This window comes from Armigeres subalbatus, chromosome 1 (genome assembly GCF_024139115.2).
Source record: "Armigeres subalbatus isolate Guangzhou_Male chromosome 1, GZ_Asu_2, whole genome shotgun sequence".
In the NCBI taxonomy this organism is placed as follows: domain Eukaryota; kingdom Metazoa; phylum Arthropoda; class Insecta; order Diptera; family Culicidae; genus Armigeres; species Armigeres subalbatus.
Window position 1 is genome coordinate 177,941,779 of NC_085139.1, and position 24,723 is coordinate 177,966,501.

Here is a 24,723-nt window from a genome sequence, read left to right on the forward strand (position 1 = left end):
GAACAGCTTCCCTGGGAAGCTTACCAGACTGATCAAAGCAACGGTGGATGGTGTGCAAAACTGTGTGAAGATTTCGGGCGAACACTCCAGTTCGATCGAATCGCACCGGGGACTAAGACAAGGTGATGGACTTTCGTGCCTGTTGTTCAACATTGCGCTAGAAGGTGTCATGCGGAGAGCCGGGTGTAACAGCCGGGGTACGATTTTCAACAAATCCAGTCAATTTATTTGCTTCGCGGATGACATGGACATTGTCGGCCGAACATTTGCAAAGGTGGCAGAACTGTACACCCGCCTGAAACGTGAAGCAACAAAAGTTGGACTGGTGGTGAATGCGTCAAAGACAAAGTACATGCTTGTTGGCGGAACCAAGCGCGACAGGGCCCGCCTGGGAAGCAGTGTTACGATAGACGGGGATACCTTCGAGGTGGTCGAGGAATTCGTCTACCTCGGATCCTTGCTAACGGCTGACAACAACGTTAGTCGTGAAATACGAAGGCGCATCATCTGTGGAAGTCGGGCCTACTACGGGCTCCAGAAGAAACTGCGGTCGAAAAAGATTCGCCACCGCATCAAATGTGTCATGTACAAGACGTTAATAACACGGGTTGTCCCCTACGGACATGAAACATGGACAATGCTCGAGGAGGACTTGCAAGCACTCGGAGTATTCGAGATACGGGTGCTTAGGACCATCTTTGGCGGTGTGCAAGAAGACGGTGTGTGGCGGCGAAGAATGAACCATGAGCTCGCCCAACTCTACGGCGAACCCAGTATCCAGAAGGTAGCTAAAGCCGGAAGGGTACGATGGGCAGGACATGTTGCAAGAATGCCGGACAGCAACCCTGCAAAGATGGTGTTCGCTTCCGATCCGGCAGGTACGAGACAGCGTGGAGCGCAGCGAGCGAGATGGGCAGACCAGGTGCAAAACGACTTGGCGAGCGTGGGGCGTATTCGAGGATGGAGAGATGCGGCCTCGAACCGTGCATTGTGGCGTCAAATTGTTGATTCAGTGTTATCTGTTTAGATGTTAACTAAATAAATGTAAATGTACCAGTTCGGAAATACGGCTTTCGGCCAATAGAATTTCCCAAGAATTTCTTACGGACAATACACTAGTCGTTCGATAACTGCAACATGACGCATTCTAGACGTCAAAAAATTGTCGGACGTCGTCAAAATAGAAGTGCATCTGATTGTTCACCGCAGTTATGCAGTTATCATCGACTTTGACTTAGTAGAATTCCAATAATTTCGAACAATTTTTCGTTGAATCATTCTCAAACAAAACAATCATCCTTGGACATTCTAAAGAAGTTTCCGTTAAACTTACGGAGAGTTTCTCCTGAACATTCCAGAGAATTTTTCTCGAGAACTCCTTAGTCTTCTGCGGAAATTCTTAAGGGTTGACTGTTTTATCGTTGGCCATGCCAAACTAGCCGTCTTTATTATTCTAGACTGAGAAAGCCAACGGTAAAACATCCATTCAACCAGCCGCACTCTGCTACAATTATCAATAATGTTCTGTGCAAATTTGGAAGAATACTCAACAGAAACTCAACAAGAACTTTTCATAAATTTCCGAAGTTTTTCCTGTAGAAAATTCTGAAGTTTCTCATGTAAATTGCGACAAATTTTCTGCTGAAATTCCAAACAATTTTATTTTGGAATTCAAAAGAGCTGGTAATTCCAAAGATTTCTCGAAACTTCAAGCAATTCGAAAATATTTTAGTTTTTCTCCAGATTTTTCTGGAGAAGTTCATTAGATTTTTCATGCGAAAATCAAAAAACTAATGTCTTGGAAATATCCCGAAAAAATGCAAAAAAAAAAATCTTAGAAAAACGTAATGAAAAAAATCGCCACGCCGATTCACGCCGCCGCCGGGAAAAAAGGCTTTCGGCGTGACGCCGAAAACGCCGCCGCTGCCGACCAAAATTCTGACAAACGCCACCGCCGACGAAAATCGGACCGGCGCACACCTCTAGGTTCAGCAGCCTATCATCAACCAACGACACATTTTGGACCTGGGTGGTGCGAATAGAATCGATTTGGTTGTCAAACTGAAGCCAAACTTTTCTATTGTGCCGGAGCCAAACATTGAAGATTGTGGTTATGTTCGTTTCAGATCCTATATTGAGAAGTATTGTTATTATTTGGGAAAAAAATAAAAATAAACTTAGATTGAATTTTGTATTCTTTGTAACAAATATTTCCACATTATATTTCGAGTTGAAAATTAGTATAAATGCAATTGAAAAGCACTCGTTACGAAATTTCACGAGATTCAACAGCTGATTGAAGCAGGAATGTATGTAAACCATCGTAAAGTCATGTAGAGTCTCGCGCATTTGAGCGCCTTCATGCAGCATGGAAATAGAAATTCGAAGAGCGGGAAATGTTTGACAGCAAAGTAACTGCAAAATAATTTTGCTTAAGGGATTGATTTCAAAATATCCCTCTACTCGCTTGAGAGCAGAAAAGCGGCTCTATCCGCAGCACCCAGTTTTGGACGTATAAAAATTTGTTTGGCAAGCAATTTAGCATAATCTAACATTATTGTGGACCAACATTTGAAAAGGGTTTATGTTTTATTTGACTTTTTGTATCGAAGTAACTTGAAAACAATTACAAAAAAATAATTTCTTCGAAAACGGGCAATGTTGCCGAAACGAAACTGAAGTGATATTTAATTGTAATAGTGGAAAAGAAGATGTTGTTTTTCAGCAAAGGCTAACCACTGAACGGTGTAATTTAGAAACCGTTATAAAGCCTGTAGAGTAGATGATTTTGTATCTTATTTTATTAAAAAAATTGATAAACTTATAGCCTATGACATTATTTGCAAACAGCAATAGGCTTGTACTGTTAGATTTCTCTGAAAATTATTCATTCATTATCCAAAATGCTGCTCAAGGTTGGAATAATTCCCAGGCAACAATACATCCATTCGAAGTTTACTTTTAAAGATACGGTTAATTAGAAAACGTTAGCTTTATTAATCAGAAGTAATGACCCATGACACAAAAGCTGTTCACTTATTCATTTCAAAATTAATTGACTTTTTGGTTGGTCGATCGGTTTTACAAAAATTACTTTTGTGTCTGGGTGAGCTGCAACACATTATAAAAATAAAAGGAACTTTGCAAGTCTGTGTAATTTAAATTCAATACATGGCTTAGAAGCAGAATGGCACTTTTTTACAACATCGCACGGAAAAGGCCCTTGCGAAGCTGTTGGTGGCACTCTCAAACGAATGGCAAAACGAGCAACTCTTGCCAAAGATTATGGAAATACTATCAAGACTCCTCGGGAGAGTACGAATGAGCGAATGGGCACGTTTTCAATCAAACAAAAATATCCCTATATTACATTTCTGTTATATCACGAATGAGCAATACCGCCATCGGGGGTGGCAATGGGTCTGGGGGTGAGAATGGCTCATCGCTCTCACCGCGAGCATGGAGGGCGTAGAGCAAAATCGTTCAAAAAGGTCTCTTATACTTTTGTCTTCTTGTCCTCAGATACATCCATTCTACAAGCATTCTAAGTAGTTGAAATAGTGACCCATTCTCACCCCCATTTGACCCATTGTCACCCCCGACGACGGTACTCAACAAGAGTTTGATGAACTTTTCAAAAAAGCAAAAACTATAGTTGGCACACAAAAGCTTCATTCTTTTATACCAATCGCTCATAATAAAATCCTGGCTAAAAATATTCCAATAGTTTTTGAATTGTTCGACTAAGTTTACAAATTAATGAGTATTCAAGTAGAAATGAGAATTAAATGTAGTAACAAATAAAATTGAAGAAAAAATGAAAAACCCGACTTAATCCACCTACAGTGAACGCAACCCTTCTTACACTTTTGAATGGTTGTGTGTGCTCAGTGCATATTACAATTTCTATGCATATGACCTTCAATTGAATATATAATAACTGATATTATCAAGCTTTTATCGATTTCAAAATAAATATTCCTGGAAATTTAACAATTTTAAAAAAATACAGAAAGACTGCAGATTTGATTTGCCGCCTTAAATGGCAATATTACAGCTTCTGTTTAAGCCCAAAAGAGTTCAAATCGGGTCATAGACGGCTGAGATATTGTTGTGACAATTCTTCATTAGTAGTCTGAAAATATGTCTCATATTCGTATTTCACAGATATCTCTGAAACCGAATTTCCGATTGCAGAAAAAATTAATGGGTCCAATGACAAAAACATAGCTTTCGTTTAAAGATAAAATCGCACAAATCGGTACAAGGACGACTGAGATCTTGATGGGACATATTTTACCATTGTGTGAAGTTGATACGTCTAATGCTTTATGTTCGTATTTCAGAGATATCTCCGGAACCCAATGTCTAATTGCAAAAACAAAATACAATGGGTTCAATGGCAAAATCATAGCTTTCGTTTAAAGATAAAATCATGCAAATTGGTTTACAGACGGCTGAGATATTCATGTGACATTATTTTGTTAGTTTTCTGAAAATACACTTCATGTTCGTATTTCTCACATATCACTGGAACCAAATGTCCGATTGCAAAAAAAAAATGAACTTGTACAATGGCAAAGTAGCTTTCGTTTAGTGTTAAAATCGTTCAAATCGGTCCACGGATGCTGAGATCTTGATGTGACATTTTTGTAACGCACACACATACATACATACATGTGCTCAGTTCATCGAGCTGAGTTGATTGGTATATACGACTTGGGTCTCCGAGCCTCGGATAAAAAGTCGGTTTTTCAAGCGATCTTTATACCCTTCTTAGGATGTAAGAAGGGTAAAAATGCGGAAAATTTATTATTCTTTAAATGTGCGTTTACCGGAGATCCCCCTAATGAAATTACCTACCAAGCTTCATCGTTTGGAATCAAAATGTTTATCTGATAAAAAAAATCGACCTCCAATTTGTTTTTGCTAAACCAATTTTAATCTTTACATTCATTAATTTATTTTCTCGGTGAACGAAACGCTCTTTTATGTTTCAGACTTCATATTTCAGACAAATTTACAATAGTCCATCAAACATCACAATTTTGTAAATCTGGTCATTTGTGTGTAACATTGATATAAGCAATCTAGGAAAATATACGCCCTTTTCAAATGTTGGTCCACATTAATGTTAGATTATGCTAAATTGCTTCCGAAACAAATTTTTATATTTCCAAAATGTGTCGTTGGTTGATGATAGGCTGCTGAATATATAATTGGCGCTGTAGGCATAAAACACGCTGATAAATTTTCACTCAATATCGACATGAAAAAAGTTTTTAAAAAAAAAAAATTTTTCCTTAAATATGTCACAGTAACATTATTCCCAGAAAAGTTAGATAATTAAAATACCTATCTGCAGAAAAAATTTCATCGATTTCTGAGATGAGGTTTTTTTTTGTAATATCGATTTTAATTTTTAAAACTAATTTTTTTCAGTGTAGAAATCAGTATTTTATTTTTTGGATATTTTTCCAAAAAACTTCTGGGAATTTCACGACATTCCGCCATACAACACTTTTTTGTAGGTCATGTCATTTTAGAGTTACATCGATTTATAAAAAATCCATGAAAAAAAATTAGGCCCTCATCAAATGTTAATCTTGACAGTTTTTGAAAAACTAAGTATGCAGAGTGGCTTAGAAATACCATATCTTTATGTCCACCAAGTTTCATTCGATTCTGAGATGGTGCTGCCAACCGCTGGCTGGTCGAGTTGGCGCGAAATTCGTCAAATGCTATTTTTTCTCGCTTGATTCATTAATCCTTTGGGCACTTTTAAATACGATACATAGTCATTGCAATACAGTGACCTAAACTGGATATCTTATTTCACATGATCGGGGTTCAGCCAAACCGCACCAAGCGGCTTTTTGACTGACTAGTGGTATGTTATCCGCAAAAAGAAAAATGTACTTCTTTGTAGATTTCTTCCCGAGGCATTCTTTTCATTCCCGAAATTTAGTGGCCACCCGTTACATGCTACTGAATCCATGTTCCATTCCAGGCCATCCAAGAATGCCAAGAATTGGAGTTCAGGCCACTCCACAAGTCACAGGTCACTCCTGACGGAATCCAAGTTTCAAAGTGCTCGCGTTTTCGGTGACACACCACTCGATAAGGAAGCAGCGCAAAACTGTCATTTTTATTATTTCACGCATGCTGCGATGCAGCAAAGCTAAAACAACAAAAATGACAGTTGTGCGCCGCCACCGTATCGAGTGGTGTGCCTCCGAAAACGCGATCACTTTCAAACTTGGATTCCGTGAGGAGCGTCCTTAACGTCAATACTCGTGACGGAAAATCTTTTTGCTCCTTCTAGAAATGACATATGCTTTTAATGATCATTTTAATCGAAAACAAAAAATTACTCTAGATAGGGTTAAGGCAGGTATTTTCATATACGTTTTTATTTTCGTTATAGTCTCGAAAACCAATAAAAGAGAAATTTTTTACCAAGCTCGTCCGTACCAAAGCTCAGTAGAAACGTTCTGCTGGTATAGTGGAGTTCTAGCAAATGGACGTTACTTTTGTTGGATTGAACCAATCGGAACCGGTAAATGGATTTACCGAGTACCAATTCAAGGGTCAATCTTGAGAAGTAAGTAAAATCCATCTGCAGCACATCAAACTTCATTATTTGAAAATTTATGGAATTGTATGGTATTTTTGCACTTCCTGGGCCATATTTGAACCGATCAGAACCGGTAAAAGGATTGACCGAGTACCGGCTCAACTGTTTCCGAAAATTGACCCTTGAACCGTTAACCGTTGCATTCACCGGTTCCAATCGGTTCAAATACGGTCCAGGAAATACAAAACTATCATAGAATGCCATAACGTTTGAAATCATAAAGTTTGATGTGCCACATGATGAGGTTTACTTATTTCCCAAAATTGACCCCTGCACCGTTACTCGGTAAATCCGTTCATCAGTTTCAATCGGTTCAAATGCCGTCTAGGAAATACAAAACTATCATAGAATGCCATAACTTGATTGCCGCATGATCTGTTTTACTTTTTTCTCGAGATTGAATTTTGAACCGGTACTCGATAAATCCGTTTACCGGTTTTAATCGGCTCAAGTATGGCCCAGAAAGTACAGAATTACCGAAGATTGCTATTACTTTTGAAATCTTGAAGTTTAATGTGCCGCATGATGGGGTTTGCTTATAAATTGGCCATCGAGATCATCATAAAAACAGTCCTCTTAAGGAAATGCTACATTTATTGCTTGTATTAGTCTAGAAATCCCGGTATCGCAGAATTGTTTGTCGACACTTAAACTGCCGCTAACCGCAAGTCGAGCACATCTGTATATGGGCCTCCATATACAGATGTGCTCGACTTGCGGTTAGCGGCAGTATATGTTTTGTCTATGTTTTCCTCGTGATTAATTGGGTGTTAACTTAATAATACCTTCAGAGTCGTAAAATATTTCAGAAGAAATTTATTTTTATCACTTCAGAATCCACCCATAAATAGAAGAATGAGGATCAAACATTTTTGGTTTCACGCAAATAACACTTTAGCCGGCAGCAGCGTGACGTTGTTTTCTGTTCTGTCTAGGGTTGCTGAATAATGAAAATGAATAAAAAAAACAAAAATCGACCGTGACAATGTCGGATCTAAATCACTCGATTTCGATCGGAACTATTTAATTTCAACGATTTTTATATTTTAACTGAATTTTTTTTTTAATTTCCATGATTTTTGCACCAGAAATTGTTTGAAACTTCAATAGATTTTTTTTAATCCACGGAAACTTTTTCTGAATTTTTAAGAATAATTGTTATGGAGTTCCAACCCTTCGGAATATTCACAAGAAATTTTTCGGAGTCTACAAAAAAACTTTAGAATGTGGTGATCTACCACTACATTGTCTCAAAGCATCTACCCGTCAAGGTAGATCAGGACAATGAAAACCAGGCAGCTCATCGATAGGTAAATAATTATGAATATTTACCTCTCGATAGTTACCTGATCATGTATATATATAGTATGTAAGTAGATAATAAAATTAGAGTTAAGGTAGAACCAAAGGCGTTTGGTAACTCTCCCAGATATTACATTCCCAGAGGACGACGGCTTCACTTCAAGAATTTCCATTTCTAATTTCATGGAAAAATTCCAAATACAATTCTGTGGACATTTCGAAGAACTAGCGTTGGGTGGATTTTCCGAAATGCATATGTATGATGAATCTTCCGATAAACATCCAATTCCGAGAAATTTCCAGTATAATTTAGAAAGAATGTCCACCTGTTTTTTTAGAATTTCTAAGGATTTTCAAAGGAAATTTTTCTATTTTCCAAAAAAGAAATCTTCAAAATCTTCCTTAGAGTTTCTTTTCGAATTAGAAAAAAAAATTGGCCTATGACAAAATAATTGGAAGAACATCGCCCATGAGCGATGACTGATGATTATGGAGCACGACAATACGCCAGGCATAGGTATATCGACGTTGTAGCCAACAAGATACCTAGGCAGGTATGCCAAAATAATTCCAATGGAAATTCCTAAAAGATGTTCAGTAGCAATTTGAAAAGTCTATCTGAATTCCCAAAAAGTGGAAATTACGAAAGAATTTGCAGTATTTGCCCAACGTTTCGACACGAAGACACCAAGTTTGAAAATTTAGAAGAATTTTTCATTGAAATGAAGAAGAAATTCTCGTGAAGATTCGAAAAAAAATAGAAATTAGAAAAAATTGCATTTTCCACCGAAAATCATTTACGGAATTGCTTTGAATTTTCAGACAGAATTTCCGTGAGAATACATTGGAGATTGTTTTGTTATTTTTTATAATTTCGTACTAAAATCCAAGTAAAAGTTTCCAGAGGTTCAACGAGAGATTTTGTTTAATTTCCACGGGAATAGTTTGAAAATTCCTCGGAATGCTAACACTTCATCAGGATTGTTTGAAGTAATTTCAAAATGATTACAGAAAATTTCGTAACTGGATTTTTGAATATTCACAAGAAGTTTTTTCAAAGTTTCTGCTAAGATTTTTTCTTGAATTGTTGTAAAAAAACACGGAGTTCGGGAGCTCCCTCCATGTGGTTTATCGTGGTATTTTTCCAAACCCCTCCCTCCTCCCTTTACAACCACGTGGTTTCTGGACGGCCCCAAAGATGCATTGAGTTCTGAGAAGGTGTTGCCAGCTCCATACGCGAGTTGGCTCGAAATACGTCATATGAAACAAATCAACAAGAAACACTGAATCATGGTTCTAGAGGATCAGTCAAGTATGAAGAGTGTGAAAGTAAATCGATGGTTTCCCTTCCAGGAAAAAACATATTTTCAACTTTTTAATACATTTTGAAAAAAGCAGTTTTACAAAACTATTGCGAATTACAACCAAATACAATCAGGTGTCAATTTTTCTTGCCAATAATTACTGGAGCACGGTTATTTGCTTTAGTAATTATTGAATTTTTACAGCCATAACAGAAATTATATAAGAATAGTCGCACTGACAACGAGATAACGTCTGCAGCTTGGTTTCGTGACTTGGATCAAACTATAATTGGATCTCCTGGTCATGGAAATAATACGATCTTCGAACACTTTTTATCTCTATTGTAGTACGTTGAATAATTGTAAATAAATAAGGGTAGCATCTACTCCTCCTTAGCCTCGCGATTCCATGCTGAAGCTGGCTGGATTTGATTCCCAGTCCGTTCTAGGAAATTTTGGGATTGGAAAATTTTCTCGACTTTTCTGGGTAAAATGTATCATCGTGTTAGCCTCTTGATACACGAATGCAAAAATGGTAGTTCGGCTCGGCTTAGAATCCTCGTAGTTCTTCAGTAACTGAAGAAGTGCTGAATGAACACTAAAACTGCAAGTCTGTAATGTCACAGTAGGAGATGTAATGCCAATAAGAAGAAGAAGAAGCACCAAATCTTGGGAAATAGGTCTGTTTATAAATAATCACACGTTTCATCAAACTGCTTCCAATCATTTGAATCGAATCACAATGGTTTTTTTACAGACGACCCCTCATCAGCTAAAAAGTTACTCATCATCCCAATCTGGAATCGCTCATCAATACATACCTGTACGCTGTTCAAATCTTGAATCGATATGGCCGACAGTGGCTGCTGCTGCTTTCGTATCGTCGAATCCTGCGGCGGGGGTGGCAGTGGAACGTTGCCGTTCGAGCTTTTGTTCGTTCCGGTCTGACTGCCGTCTTTATTGGCGTTCGCTTTGCTGCCGTTGCTGTTGATCGTGCCGCCGCCGTTGAGTGGGAATAGCATCGGGGGAGCGGGTGGCGGCGGAGGTGGCTTTGGCGGATCCGGTCCCGACTGTACCGTGATGGTTGCGTTCAATGGCATATAGTCTTCGGTGTCGGAAGATCTAGATCGGGCCCGATGTTGGAGAAATCAGCATCATCGGACAGCGGACGCAAACGCGGCCACACGCGTAAATCACCGAGTTGAGGGGGTAGAAAGAAAAAAGTGGAGAGATGTAATTAAAATCGGTGGAAATGCATTTACAGCCACAGAAAGCAAAATGAGGGAAAGAAGGAAAGAGTAGAATCGGATAAAAGCGCAGTATAAATGTTTATAAATTTTCACGGTCCAAATAGTATCATGTGATCGGTTGCCTGATAGAAGTTAGTATTTTCGGGCGTGCGTGTTCAAAGATATTTATATGCGTACCCACAAAGAGGGGAACCGGCTCTTTAAGCCTACAAACATTCAAACAAATTTGATTTCTTATACAATTAATTGAGACACACATAGAAATCAGAGTAGACTTTTTCAGTTAGTTGGCAATTTAGAATGTATCTGCATGGTTATTGGCCGGTAATGATTGGTACTTAATGATGACAAGTAAACAATATATTATTTTTGATTATAAATCGAGTTGATCAAAAAAGTAGCAGGGTGCTTCTCTGTACATTGTTGAATGCCGCCTCTAATGTATTTTTACACTTTTTATGCCATCGAATAACATCAATTGAAAAATATTTTATTGGGAAAAAGAAGGCGAGAATCGAACAAGACGAATTCTCCATAATGAATCATCTATTTGCCGCTTTTGTTGTAACAGACAGCTCGTGGAGTCCCTTGGTAGATAGTAAGTTAGTGGCAATTTTTCCTGTATATTATTTTAACATGTTGTTACATCTATCTCAAACACGATAAACCGAAAGGGCAGTTTGAATCGGGGGGATGTTGTGAGTCATCGTGTATAGACAATTCTTATGTACCAAAACCAACCTTTTTTGTACATTTTGGGGCCCCCACAAGCTGTTGGCCCCGGGGCCCCCTTCCGGTTAAATCCGGCTCTGTGTATAGAGTATACAGACTGACAAAAGAATACTCGGTCAGCACCATGAAACGTATAACTCTTGAACCATGTAATTTATATTTTCTCAACTGACTGAAGCTTCTACACGGGGACTTTGTTGGTGTTGTCAAAACAGTCAAAGTAAAAACACGAAAATCCAACGCAGAGAGGTAAACGAAATTAAAAATTAAAAAATCAATGAATGAGATGGAAGTACATTAAGTAAAACCACATACAAACAGACATAACACATTGAACATTCACTTATCAAATTCATCGTCGTTCAAACACTAACGACATCTGTTGATTTAAGTTAGTAGAGCTAATCCGATGTGCACGCCACGAGTGATCGATTGGCCAACTAATGATTATTTGAATTGCTCAGTAAATCAGTGAACGATGGAAATTTTATGAGTGTCATGTCTGTTTGTCTGTGGTTAAAAGCTTTTTTTTACAATTCTTAGATGTACATGTCCACGATAGAATAAGAGGCGGCAGGCATGTAGACTTGTTTTATAGAAGTTGATTTGAACGCGAACGGAGACCAATATTTGTGACGATATAAGTCTCACGATCTTCCTTCTGCCTTCCTTTATATGAAGAAGAAGTGAAGAGTATCAGTGTGGAAGCTAATATCTCGTCACGGACAAAATGAAGGTGGTTTGATTTGTTCATATACTATCGCGTGCGGAAAGCGGTTTCTATCGACGAGTAATGGCTCTATGTTTCTAATATGACATCATCGATTTTTATTACACAGTTCTATTTTATTCTTGCGTCCCTCTCGTCATAACCAACTTAGCTTTCTCGGAGAAGAACAAAGCAGAGTAAAGGCACTGCTCCTGTACTACAGATAAACAGACATAACACTAGTGGACGATGGAATAATCTCAAGTGTTAAGTCTGTTTGTCTGTACCTGTACTGTCGACCAACAATAGCATATTTGATGGATGCCCTCCCATGGAGCCTTTTTGTTGAATCGTGATTGCTGTAACATTTCTACAGAGAAACGGGATTGAATTGACCCAATTGGCAGTCTAATGTTCCATTAAGGAGAAGAAACAAAAAAAAAATATTCTCAAAAAAAAATCTATTGGAACTTTTCCCAAAAATTCTATAAGCAATAATTTAAAAAAAGGGTAAACGGCATGGGTTCGGAAATTTCTAATACTGCGTATAAAATGCAATATCACAAAATAAAATCTGAACTCTAAAGTCATTTGGCCGAACGCATCATTTGGCCGAAAAGGTCATTTGACTGAAAAGACCGTGCAGCCGAACGGTGATCTCCTATTCGACCAAATAACCTATTCGGCCAATGATCATTTTGGCAAAAAGACTTTCGGTCCAATCTGTTCGGCCAAATGGTATATTCGGCCAAACAACTTTCTGTCTAGTGGCCTTCGGCCAAAGCGGAAACGACCCTTCCCCGCTCTCAACAAGTTGCATCGACGGAGAATCCTTGTTTACGATTCCTTCCCCATAGTTTCATATTGAAAATTGGCCGGACTATGGGATCAAAAGTTATGGCCGAAATAGATTGTTTCAAAACTTTAAGCTCAAGTCTCTTCCACTTTTTGGACACTTACTCTTAACCGATTTGCTAAACAAAATTGCATTCGGTGGGGAATCCTGTTCCATTGTTTCCTATTAAAAATTGGTCAAACCGGACTATGAGTTCAAATGTTATGACCAAAATACTATTTTCATAATGAGCGAGAAAGACAGCATTACCGAAAAGTTTAGAAGCAGGTAAGCCAACCAATCCATTTTTCATTACTTTCTTTTGTATGGGTTATGAGCATGTGCTGGATAAAGCGTACCATTGGTTCTTTGCGTACCTGAAGGAATGAAATAGACTCCATCTCGTAATACTTAGCCTCTTAACTCCTATCCCTACCTCCTCGTGGTGCTGGCCGGGATACGAGCAACCTTAAGGAATATCAGGTAACCAATCCCGGTGGAAGCTATGGTCATATGCTGACAATGAAAAGGGGGTTTGCTCCTCTCTGGAGGTGCAAATAATACTGAGCGTCTGTTCTCCATGCTGGAGCGTCACAACAGCCTCTGTTCCCCACATCAGAAGCGGCTGATCATCGTCCTAGACAAAAATGTGCACCAAGGTCCACCAAAAATATAGGCGGAATGGTTCTCCGTAAATTCAGATTGTTGGTGTCGGGCCCTGCAAGCCAGATTAAAAAAAACACCAACGGATAATCAACGAGAGAACATGGACCGGAACCATCGGCAAAGTCCACTGCGACGAAAAGGGACTAGCGATTGGAAACTCGCTTCGTGGAAATGCAAATCTCTCAACTTCATCGGAAGCAAACGCATACTCGCCGATGTACTCAAGGACCGTGGATTCGGCATCATAGCGTTGCAGAAGGTTTGTTGGAAGGGATCAATGATGCAAACGTTTTGAGCTGCGGAAACACACACGAGATGGGAACAGCTTTCATCTTCTTCTTATTCTTATTGGCATTACATCCCCACACTGGGACAGAGCCGCCTCGCAGCTTAGTGTTCATTAAGCACTTCCACAGTTATTAACTGCGAGGTTTCTAAGCCAAGTTACCATTTTTGCATTCTTATATCATGAGGCTAACACGATGATACTTTTATGCCCAAGGAAGTCGAGACAATTTCCAATCCGAAAATTGCTTAGATCGGCACCGGGAATCGAACCCAGCCACCCGCACCCTCAGCATGGTCTTGCTTTGTAGCCGCACGGCTAAGGAGGGCTACCAACAGCTTTCATAGTGATGGGCGATATGTAAAGGCGCGTGATCGGGTGGTGGCCGCTCAATAAGAGAATGTGCGGTTTGAGAATCAAAGGCCAGTTCTTCAACTTTAGCACAGGCACATTCGAGGATGGAGAGATGCGGCCTTAAACCGTGTATTGCGGCGTCAAATTGTTGATGCAGTGTTATCTGTTTAGATATAAGCTAAATAGATGAAAAATGCTGTTCTTGATATAGAGAAAGCATTTGACAGTGTTTGGCACGAAGGTTTGCTCGTAAAATTGATTAATTTTAATTTTCCTCTGTACATACATTAAATTTTAACAGATCGCTTGCTGTAGGCAAACTATCAGTATTTGAAATCTGATAGAATACCTATAAGAGCTGGTTTCCGCAAGGCAGCATACTGGGGCCCATATTGTATAACATTCTTATCTCTGACTCACCTAATTTACTATGTATCAGGGTGTCAACAATCTTTGTTGGCAGATAACATGGGTCTTTCCGCTAAAGGGATGAGCTTCTTGTCATTTGAAGTAGATTGCAAAAAAGTTTGGATGTTTTTTCCACTTACTTGCGAAAATGAAAAATTTTATACAAACATATTTTGGATCGATACAAATATTTTTTTAAAAATATGCCTCCCTCCCTAGCATTACCTAGGATTGCCCAAAAATAATAATTTGAGGGGGTGACAAAAAAAATTCGGGAAATTTTGAGGATTTTCAAAATATTTTTTCACAAATCCGAAGAGTTTTTCGATTTTGTTCATTTAGATATTCATTTTTATTTTATGGATGGTGGCTAACTACATACGGGGAAGAGTCGTTTGGCCGAAACCCATTCGGCCGTAAAATCATTTGGCCGAACGGGTCATCTGTCCGAATGTTTCATTTGGCCAAACAGGTCATTTGGCCGATTCGCCCTTCTCAATTTTTACAGTGAGAAGTGAGAAATCAGAAGTAAGAAGTTGGACGTCTTACTTCACACTCCTAATTTCTCACTTTTTACTGCAAAAAGTGGGGAGTGCGAAGTGAGTATTGAGACGACTCACTTCACACTACTCACATTTAATAGTGAGGAGTGACAAAGGTAACTCATCATTTCTCACTTTTCACTGCAAAAAGTGATGGGTGCAAAGTGAGTATTGAGACATCTCACTTCGCATTACACACTTTTCACAGTGAGAAGTGGGAAATAAGTAGTGAGAAGTGAGACGTGTCACTTTTGACACCTCATTTTCCAACTAACCTATTCTATGACATGTTCAGTCAAATGACCTATTTAGCTTAATGATCTGTTCGGAAAAATAACATGTTCGGTCAAATGTCCCATTCGGCGAAACGTCATATTCAGCCTAATGTCCTATTCGACTAAATGTCCTATTCGGCTAAATGTCCTATTCGGCCAAATATCCTATTTGGCCAAATGTCCTATTCGCCAAAAGTCCTATTTGATCAAAGTCTTATTCGGCCAAATGTCCTATTTGGTCAAATGATCTGTTAGGCCAAATAATCTATTCGGCTAAAATTCCTAATTAACCAAATGTTATATTCGGCCAAATGACCGTTTCGGCCGAATGACCTTTTCCGTCAAATGACCTATTCGGCCAAAAGACTTTTTCGGCCTAATGGTCTGTTCGGCCAAATGTTATATTCAATAGCTCTCAGCCTAGTGGCCTTCGGCCAAATGACATTCGGCCGAACGGTATTCAGCCAAACGGCCTTTCTCCCATTTTTTCACGAGAGCTGCTTATTTGAAATCTACTGGAAGACATTGTCACTATAAATGGGGTCCCAAGCTATATAGTTAGGACTTCTGCTAGATCAAAAATAAACTTTCAAAAATCACATGGAAGGGATTCAAGTCAAATGTAATACATGTACATACAAAGATCTGCTTGTAAATTACGGGAGACTACTAAATACCGGGAATGACTTCAATACTTTTCTATCAGATCAATAATGCTTTCAGAGAAATATTACTTTAAGTGAAATAATTCTTAGAATATTAGGAAAATGTCGCACATACACTTTCACTCCAACATTGTTAACAACATGCCGTTCAAACAGGAAGTACTGTGACGCGCATCGTAGAATTCTTTCAAGCGAACAAAGGTCCTGGGAAAGTACAGGGCGGACCATTTTAAGCGTGAACATGATTCGAAAACTATTGTTTTTTTTTTCATCCGGAAAATCGATGGGGCAGAGCCGTCCATTGGTCATGTGATACCAGCAAGATTTAGCTACGCCGCACTGCGGGCCACAGATCATTTGAAAAAAATATATTTATAAGGTATTTTATTATGCTAGAGAAAAATAAATGAATGTTCGAATTTGCATGATGTTTTATCTGATGTGAAATATTATTACAGTTCAGATCGTCAGTTTGGAAATGCGTTCTTCGACAGGCGATAACGCGACGAAGAAATCAAAATTTATCAAGCTAGAAAAAAAAAGAATTAGAATTTGATATGACGGGAATTACCGCCATGGATTAATTAGCGCATGACCCTATGCTGATCATTCAAAGTTGGTCTATCATTCAAACGCGAGGTCTATCATCAGAACGGTCATTGCGGCAGCCATTCTTGGACTCTATCAGGATTGACATTTAGAATATGTAGTTTTGAAGATATCGTTATGATTAACGAAGAAGCAATAAATAAACGTCCTAAAATGAACATTGATCCGAAAATAAGTGCAGTATAAAGCCTGTCCACGTTATATTTCAAACACCCGTCTTCCACCGCGATTTTTAAACATTTTTACAACGTACTTCGAGGTGGTTGAGGAATTCGTCTACCTCGGATTCTTGCTAACGGCTGACAACAACGTTAGTCGTGAAATACGAAGGAGCATCATCTGTGGAAGTCGGGCCTACTACGGGCTCCTGAAGAAACTGTGGTCGAAAAAGATTCGCCACCGCACCAAATGTGTCATGTACAAGACGCTTATAAGACCGATTGTCCTCTACGGACATGAAACATGGACAATGCTCGAGGAGGCTTGCAAGTCCTCGGCAAGACTCGGAGTATTCGAGAGACGGGTGCTTAGGACCATCTTTGGCGGTGTGCAAGAAGACGGTGTGTGGCGGCGAAGAATGAACCATGAGCTCGCCCAACTCTACGGCGGGTACGATGGGCAGGACATATTGCAAGAATGCCGGACAGCAACCCTGCAAAGATGGTGTTCGCTTCCGATCCGGCAGGTACGAGACGGCGTGGAGTGCAGCGAGCGAGATGGGCAGACCATCCGAGGATGGAGAGATGCGGCCTCGAACCGTGCATTGTGGCGTCAAATTGTTGATTCAGTGTTATCTGTTTAGATGTTAACTAAATAAATGAATGAACAACGTACGGAGACAATCCATTTACATGACAGCCTAATTTTTCCGGTTTATGTGCTGCTATCAGCATGCTTTAGCTGACGTCTAAATTGATGAAATGGCGACAAATCGATTGAGCATTATCGAACTGTCCGAAATCTAACGTGGACAGGCTTTAGTTCAACACTTTTTGGAAATTAATCTGCTGTTTGCAAGGCTGACACAGATCATGCACCATTCAAAGGAATATAATTGTCAAGAAACAGCGTCTAGTCGAGTATGAGACCTGTTAAGCAGTAAAAATTACGAATAAAATACTGAAAATGGTTTAATTTGATTTAATGACATTCGTTGAAAAACAATTTGGCCAACGATGCATAAACTTCGCAGCCTCCCGCGGAATGGTAGTCCGAAGCACCTTCTTTCCCCGCAAAAATATCCACAAGGCCACATGGAGATCACCCAACCAAGAAACGGAAAACCAAATCGATCACGTTCTAATCGACGGTAAATTCTTCTCCGACATCACGAATGTCCGCACTTACCGCAGTGCGAATATTGAATCCGACCACTACCTCGTTGCAGTATGCCTGCGCTCAAAACTCTCGACGGTGTATAACACGCGTCGAAGTCGGACGCCGCGGCTTAACATTGGGCGGCTACAAGACGGTAGACTAGCCCAAGAATACGCGCAGCAGCTGGAAGTGGCACTTCCAACGGAAGAGCAGCTAGGCGCAGCATCTCTTGAAGATGGCTGGAGAGATATTCGATCCGCCATTGGTAGCACCGCAACCGCTGCACTAGGCACGGTGCCCCGGATCAGAGAAACGACTGGTATGACGGCGAATGTGAGCAGTTAGTGGAAGAGAAGAATGCAGCATGGGCGAGATTGCTGCAACACCGCACGAGGGCGAACGAGGCACGATATAAACAGGCGCGGAACAGACAAAACTCGATTTTCCGGAGGAAAAAGCGCCAGCAGGAAGATCGAGACCGTGAAGAAACGGAGCAACTGTACCGCGCTAATAACACACGAAAGTTCTATGAGAAGTTAAACCGTTCACGTAAGGGCCACGTGCCACAGCCTGATATGTGTAAGGACATAAACGGGAACCTTCTTACGAACGAGCGTGAGGTGATCCAAAGGTGGCGGCAGCACTACGAAGAGCACCTGAATGGCGATGTGGCAGACGAAGATGGCGGTATGGTGATGGACCTGGGAGAACGCGCGCAGGACATAATTCTACCGGCTCCGGATCTCCAGGAAATCCAGGAGGAGATTAGCCGGCTGAAGAACAACAAAGCCCCTGGGGTTGACCAACTACCAGGAGAGCTATTTAAACACGGTGGTGAGGCACTGGCTAGAGCGCTGCACTGGGTCATTACCAAGATTTGGGAGGAGGAAGTTTTGCCGCAGGAGTGGATGGAAGGTGTCGTGTGTCCCATCTACAAAAAGGGCGATTGTAGCAACTACCGCGCAATCACATTGCTGAACGCCGCCTACAAGGTACTCTCCCAAATTTTATGCCGTCGACTAGCACCAATTGCAAGGGAGTTCGTGGGGCAGTACCAGGCGGGATTTATGGGCGAACGCTCCACCACGGACCAGGTGTTCGCCATTCGCCAAGTACTGCAGAAATGCCGCGAATACAACGTGCCCACACATCATCTATTCATCGACTTCAAAGCCGCATATGATACAATCGATCGGGACCAGCTATGGCAGCTAATGCACGAACACGGTTTTCCGGATAAACTAACACGATTGATCAAAGCGACGATGGATCGGGTGATGTGCGTAGTTCGAGTTTCAGGGGCATTCTCGAGTCCCTTCGAAACCCGCAGAGGGTTACGGCAAGGTGATGGTCTTTCGTGTTTGCTATTCAACATCGCTTTGGAAGGGGTAATACGAAGAGCAGGGATTAACACGAGTGGTACAATTTTCAATAAGTCCGTCCAGCTATTTGGTTTCGCCGACGATATAGATATTATGGCACGTAACTTTGAGAAGATGGAGGAAGCCTACATCAGACTGAAGAGGGAAGCCAAGCGGATCAGACTAGTCATCAACACGTCGAAGACGAAGTACATGATAGGCAGAGATTCAAGGGAAGACAATGTGAGCCACCCACCGCGAGTTTGCATCGGTGGTGACGAAATCGAGGTGGTAGAAGAATTTGTGTACTTGGGCTCACTGGTGACTGCCGAAAATGACACCAGTAGAGAAATTCGGAGACGCATAGTGGCTGGAAATCGTACGTACTTTGGACTCCGCAAGACGAAACCACGTCATTTTTAGCGATTTATAGTGAAAATTTAAACAAAATTTGTTGGTCGTCACTACGAGCGCCATTTTGACTGTTTTCATTAACCCACTTGCTAAGAACGTCTGTCATAATATTTAAGCATTTTTAAGTGAAAATTTGCCCTGGATTTCAAACACAGTAGCATAACAAGACAAAACAGGTAACATTATAGCGTATTACCAAATTGTTGCCTGTATTTTCCCGATAGAAAATGCTGAAAAGTGAAAAATATCTTGACCGGAATAAGGGTACATCTAAAACTACTCGTTCCTTATTCCGTTCATTGGGTTTGGAATCCATCCAAAAATTCCGTGTTTGAGAATATAATCTATGATCAAGAAAAGGTACATCGTACATGAAACCAGTGTTGTAAAATGTCATTTGCATTCGTTTGTATAATTTTCCTAGAACTTATGAACTTATGAGTACATCTAAAATTATGAACTAAATTTGGCTTCTAAAGAAAGTTATAAGCAAATTAGTCAAATGACATGCAGATGACATTTTACAAGCCTGCATGAAACCATATGAATGGTGAACATTTGAAATTCTATCCCGCAGCAGGCAGACCGAAAGGAATTCCGTTAACGACTCTACTCAAAAAATTATGGAACCTTTTTCAACTCGTGCCGGGAAAGTACAGTTTTTTCTGTTAATGTTTTAATGATGATTTATAAAGTGAATACTGGACAATGTTAAGAAAGAGTTTCCGAAGAATACGGACAGTTTTAAACAGCATAATCCATAATTGCGGCGTTCTTGTTTAAACGCTTTATCCGGAAATTTCTTGGCGAATTCCTATAAAAAAAACTCTACCCTCTCTGAACTGCAAATAAGGTTATGTTTTACCGAAATCCGTGAATACTGCGTAGAAGTAGGTTTATCCGGTACTTTAAAGAACCGGAACTTTAAAGAATATTCAATTTAAACGAAACAGTGGTACGAACAATTCTAAACAAACAGAGATATTGTTTTAGAAGGTTCAGGTAAGAATTAAAGGCCTAGTATCCAGGCTCTAGTCAAAATTACGTTGAGGATGAGGTGTAAAACTACGATAAGGAATCGTATCTGTCCTTTTTTGTGGTACCTAATGCAACTGGGCAGCTAGCATCAATCTTCATGTTGAATACATCTCGAATGGTAAGTGAAACAAACGAAAATACAGTCAACTTGGCTATACATACTAAGGAAATATCATTCATTGTATTTTAAATTAGGAAGGAAATTACATTTTAAGCTTTTTATTTGCAATATTATAAAAAATGAAAAGATGGATTTGTGAGAAAAATGATGCCTGGTATTAGCACCTCCAAGAATCAAATGTTTTTCGGGTGATTGGAATTAGGAACACGAATGAACGGAATTAAGAACAATGCCATTTCAGATGATTGGAATTAGGACCACTTTGTTTTCACTAGTGGAGCCTAAGTCTATGAATGCATCCCAACATATTTTATTTCAATTGTATATAGAAAATGACACTATGTAGCGAAATTGCAGCTTCAAAATACTAAACGGCTATTTTTTAGAGCTTTTAGACATAGCGCATTGTCTTAGGTGAACGGAATAAGGGCACAGCACGGTATAGGTTGTGAAATTAAATTGCTTTGTTAGTTGAATTCTATTGTTTATAAAAAAGCGGATTGTAAGATTTTATCAATATAAACAATTTCTTCCTTTTCATGTGTTGTTCTTTGATGAAGAATATTGTCTGCAGTGTTGGCAGAGTTACATTTCCTATACGCGTTTCTCCTAGGCTCTATATTATATAAGCCTAATTCGTTAAGGCGAAATTGCCCAGAATACAAACTAAAGGTAACCTCATTGTAGCTCACATTTTGGGGAACACCAACAACCTCAACAATAAAGCAACGGACAACTATTACCTTATTAATAACTAATTTCTGTGCAATGAGCAAGAGATAAAGCTCGTCCATGCAGTGCCCTATAAAATCTGAAAAGTTTGTCTTCTAGTGAAACTAACTGAAGGATGTTCGAGTTTTGAGGAATTGATCCGTAAATTACATCATTATTTATTCCAAAAAATTTTCTACGAACTCCTCCATAAGTTCTGCAGGAAATTATCCAAAAAATCTGAAAAATTGCACCATGGAAATTCCGCAGAATTACCAATAAACACTTTTGAGAATTTCCCGAAAAATCTACGAATTTCTTGTGTGAATTTCATTAATTTTTGCATGAGAGTTTCGAATAATTTCTTGTGAAAATTTCAAACAATTTCTCCGGAAATTCCACCGAATTATACAAAAATACACCGCAAATGGAATTAATAAATTAATTTCGGAGGAATTCCTAGATTAATACTAGACCAACATTTGAAAAGGATGTAACAGCAAAATTTTATTCTCTCTGATTTTTCGTCCACATATAAAGGTTTATATGGAGACGAAGAATCAGAAGAAATAAATTTGGGCTGTTACGCCCTTTTCAAATGTTGGTCTAGAATTCTCGAAGAGATCCTGAAAGAATTCCGGTGGAAACTTCAAGATGTCTTACGCGCGTTCCTCCAGGAGTTTCTCCGGGAGTTCTTCCTGGAGTTCCACTGACAGTTCCTTTACAGTTCCTGCGAGGGTTCCTCTGAATTTTGGGGGTTTCCAGAATTTCCTCCGAGAATTCATTCAGGCTTTCTTTTGGAATTAATTTGGGCATCTTCAGGAATTTATATAGAAATTCCTCCAAAAGCTCCTCCGAGATTTTCTCTGGGAGTTCCTCAGGGAATTCCTTCTGAAATTCCACTGGCAGTTCCTCCGGGTGTTCCTCAGCAAATTCCTCCGGGAGTTCCAGCAGTAGCTCTTCCAGAAAATCATTCAGGCTTTTTCAGGAAATCATTTATGCTTTCTTAAGAAATTTAGCTGGAAATTCCTCCCAAAGTTCATCCGATAGTTTCTCTGGGAGTTCCTCCGGGAGGTCCTCTAGGAATTCTTCCAGAATTTCCTCCTGAAATTCCTCCGGGAGTTCTTAGGGGAATTCCTCCGGCAGTTCCTTTTTGAATTCCTCCGGGAGATCCACCGGCATTTTCTACGAGTATTCCTCCGGGAGTTTCACCGTCAGATCTTCCGGGTGTTCCTCTGAGGAAATCCCGGAGAAAATCTCAAAGAAATTCTCGGGAAATTGCCGGTCTAACTTCTAGAGGAATTTTTTGAAGAACTACAGGAAGAATTCCGGAGGAAGTACTGGAGCCCGGAGGAACTCTCGTAAGAATTCCCGGATGAACTTCCATAAGAATTCTAGGAGGAACTCCTGGAAGAATTCTTATAGGACCTCCCGCAGGAATTCCCAGAGAAGTTCTTGGAGGAACTACTGGATGAATTTGTAGATAAATTCCTAAGGAAAGCCTAAATAAATTCTTGAAAGAAAGCTTGAATGAATTCCAAATGACTACTGCCAAATATCCTTTAGGAAATCCCTGTCAAGTTCCAGGAGGGATTCCCGGAGGAACTCTTGAAAAAAACCTTGAAGGAGCTCCCGGAGGAACTACCACAAGAACTTCCGAAGGAACTCCTACAAGGAAGTCCTGAAATAATTCTTGGAGAAGTTACTGAAGGAATTTCCGGAGAAATTTCTGAAGGAATTTCCGGAAAAATACCAGAAGGAATTAAGGGAGAAACTCCCATATGAAACCCTGAAAGTTTTGCCAGATAAGTTGTTGAAGAAATTACCGGATGAATTTCCGGGGGTTTGTTCTGAAGAAATTCCTGGAAGAACTCTTGGTAGATTCCTAGAGGAACTCTTAAATTAACTTCCGAATCAAATTCTGGAGTAAATTCCGAGTGAAGTCCGGAAAGAATTCCAGGACAATTCCGCGGAAAACTTCCTGGAGAAATTCCTGGGGAAATACTTGGACGAATTCCTGGAAAAATTCCTAAATATCTGAAGGTATAAGAAATTCCTTACAAGTGAAATTATGGATCGAGATCGAGATGGATTTTTTTTGTAGAAAATAGAGAAAAGGAAAATATCGCATCAAGTTTATTAAATCCTCAAGGAAAAAACTAAGAAACGACAAAGTAGATAAAATAAAATAAAAATGTGATTTACAATTTTTTTAGTGAATATCTGAAAGTCTTGAGAAAACCACTAGATAAGATTTAAAACTAGGTTGAATTATAAATTATGTACGGATCTTTAGATCTGATGTCCAGACAAATAGCATGTTTTGATTCACTTCAAATTCGTTTTAATTTTTTTTATGAACCATTGTTAATAAATTTTGAAAATCTTAGCAATGAAAATTTAAGTGTCGATATCTCGATATTTATTGGTTTTATCGCAGAGCAATTACAAAATTGTAAGGCCGCGCCGGGATTCGAACCCAGAATAGTAACAATAATAGCCGAAGGGATGCACTTACTCTAGCCACAGCACCACGCTATCTGTATGAAAGCATTAGGTTATTTGTTCTACATAAGCTACTACCATTTGCATTGATGATGCCACAAAAAGACTCGAATATGAAAGAAAAAGAGCAAACCAAAGTTTGGCGGCAATCGAAGTGAGCGAAAAATGGTTATCACTTTCCAGGCTGTTTTTCTTTTTCGAAAAGCGATTTATTCCCGAAAATATTCGTGAGGGAGTATTCTGTGCTCCTGAGATTGAGTGAGCATTACGAACCCTGGTTATTTGCTTGATTTTCGTCAGCGCCAACGCGCTAAATTTAAATATTTTCAAAACCGTCGCGACCGACGCTGTGACGCGGTTGTTTTAGAACATTTAATACAACAACGCGCAACCCACGACGCACTATTGTGCTGGTTGATAAGGAAATTGCCATTTTCAAAACAACGGGTCAGGCTAACGCAATGCTAGCGCAACGCGCTATTGTGATCCAGCCTTGACCAACTGAGGACAGAAGAGAGTATCCGACAATCCTATGGTCGGCTAGCTATTGAGTTTTCAGCAACACAAAAAAAAACTCACAGTCACCTCACGGACAGTCGTCGTGGGTGGTTCTGGGCCGTACGGTACCAACGTCTTTATTCTTGGAATAATTGATGAGCCCTGGCTTAGTCATCTTGACTAA

At 39.7% G+C, this 24,723-nt stretch overlaps 1 protein-coding gene across 3 annotated transcripts in view; it reads right to left on the reverse strand.

The window, feature by feature from the left end:
- Positions 1-24,723, reverse strand: part of LOC134205563 (uncharacterized) — a 624,943-nt gene that overhangs the window by 11,936 nt on the left and 588,284 nt on the right. For all 3 annotated transcript variants that reach the window (XM_062680895.1, XM_062680894.1, XM_062680896.1), the window contains one exon: positions 10,065-10,365. In XM_062680895.1, coding sequence (XP_062536879.1) covers positions 10,065-10,365 — 301 coding nt within the window. The remainder of the gene's footprint in view (positions 1-10,064; positions 10,366-24,723) is intronic.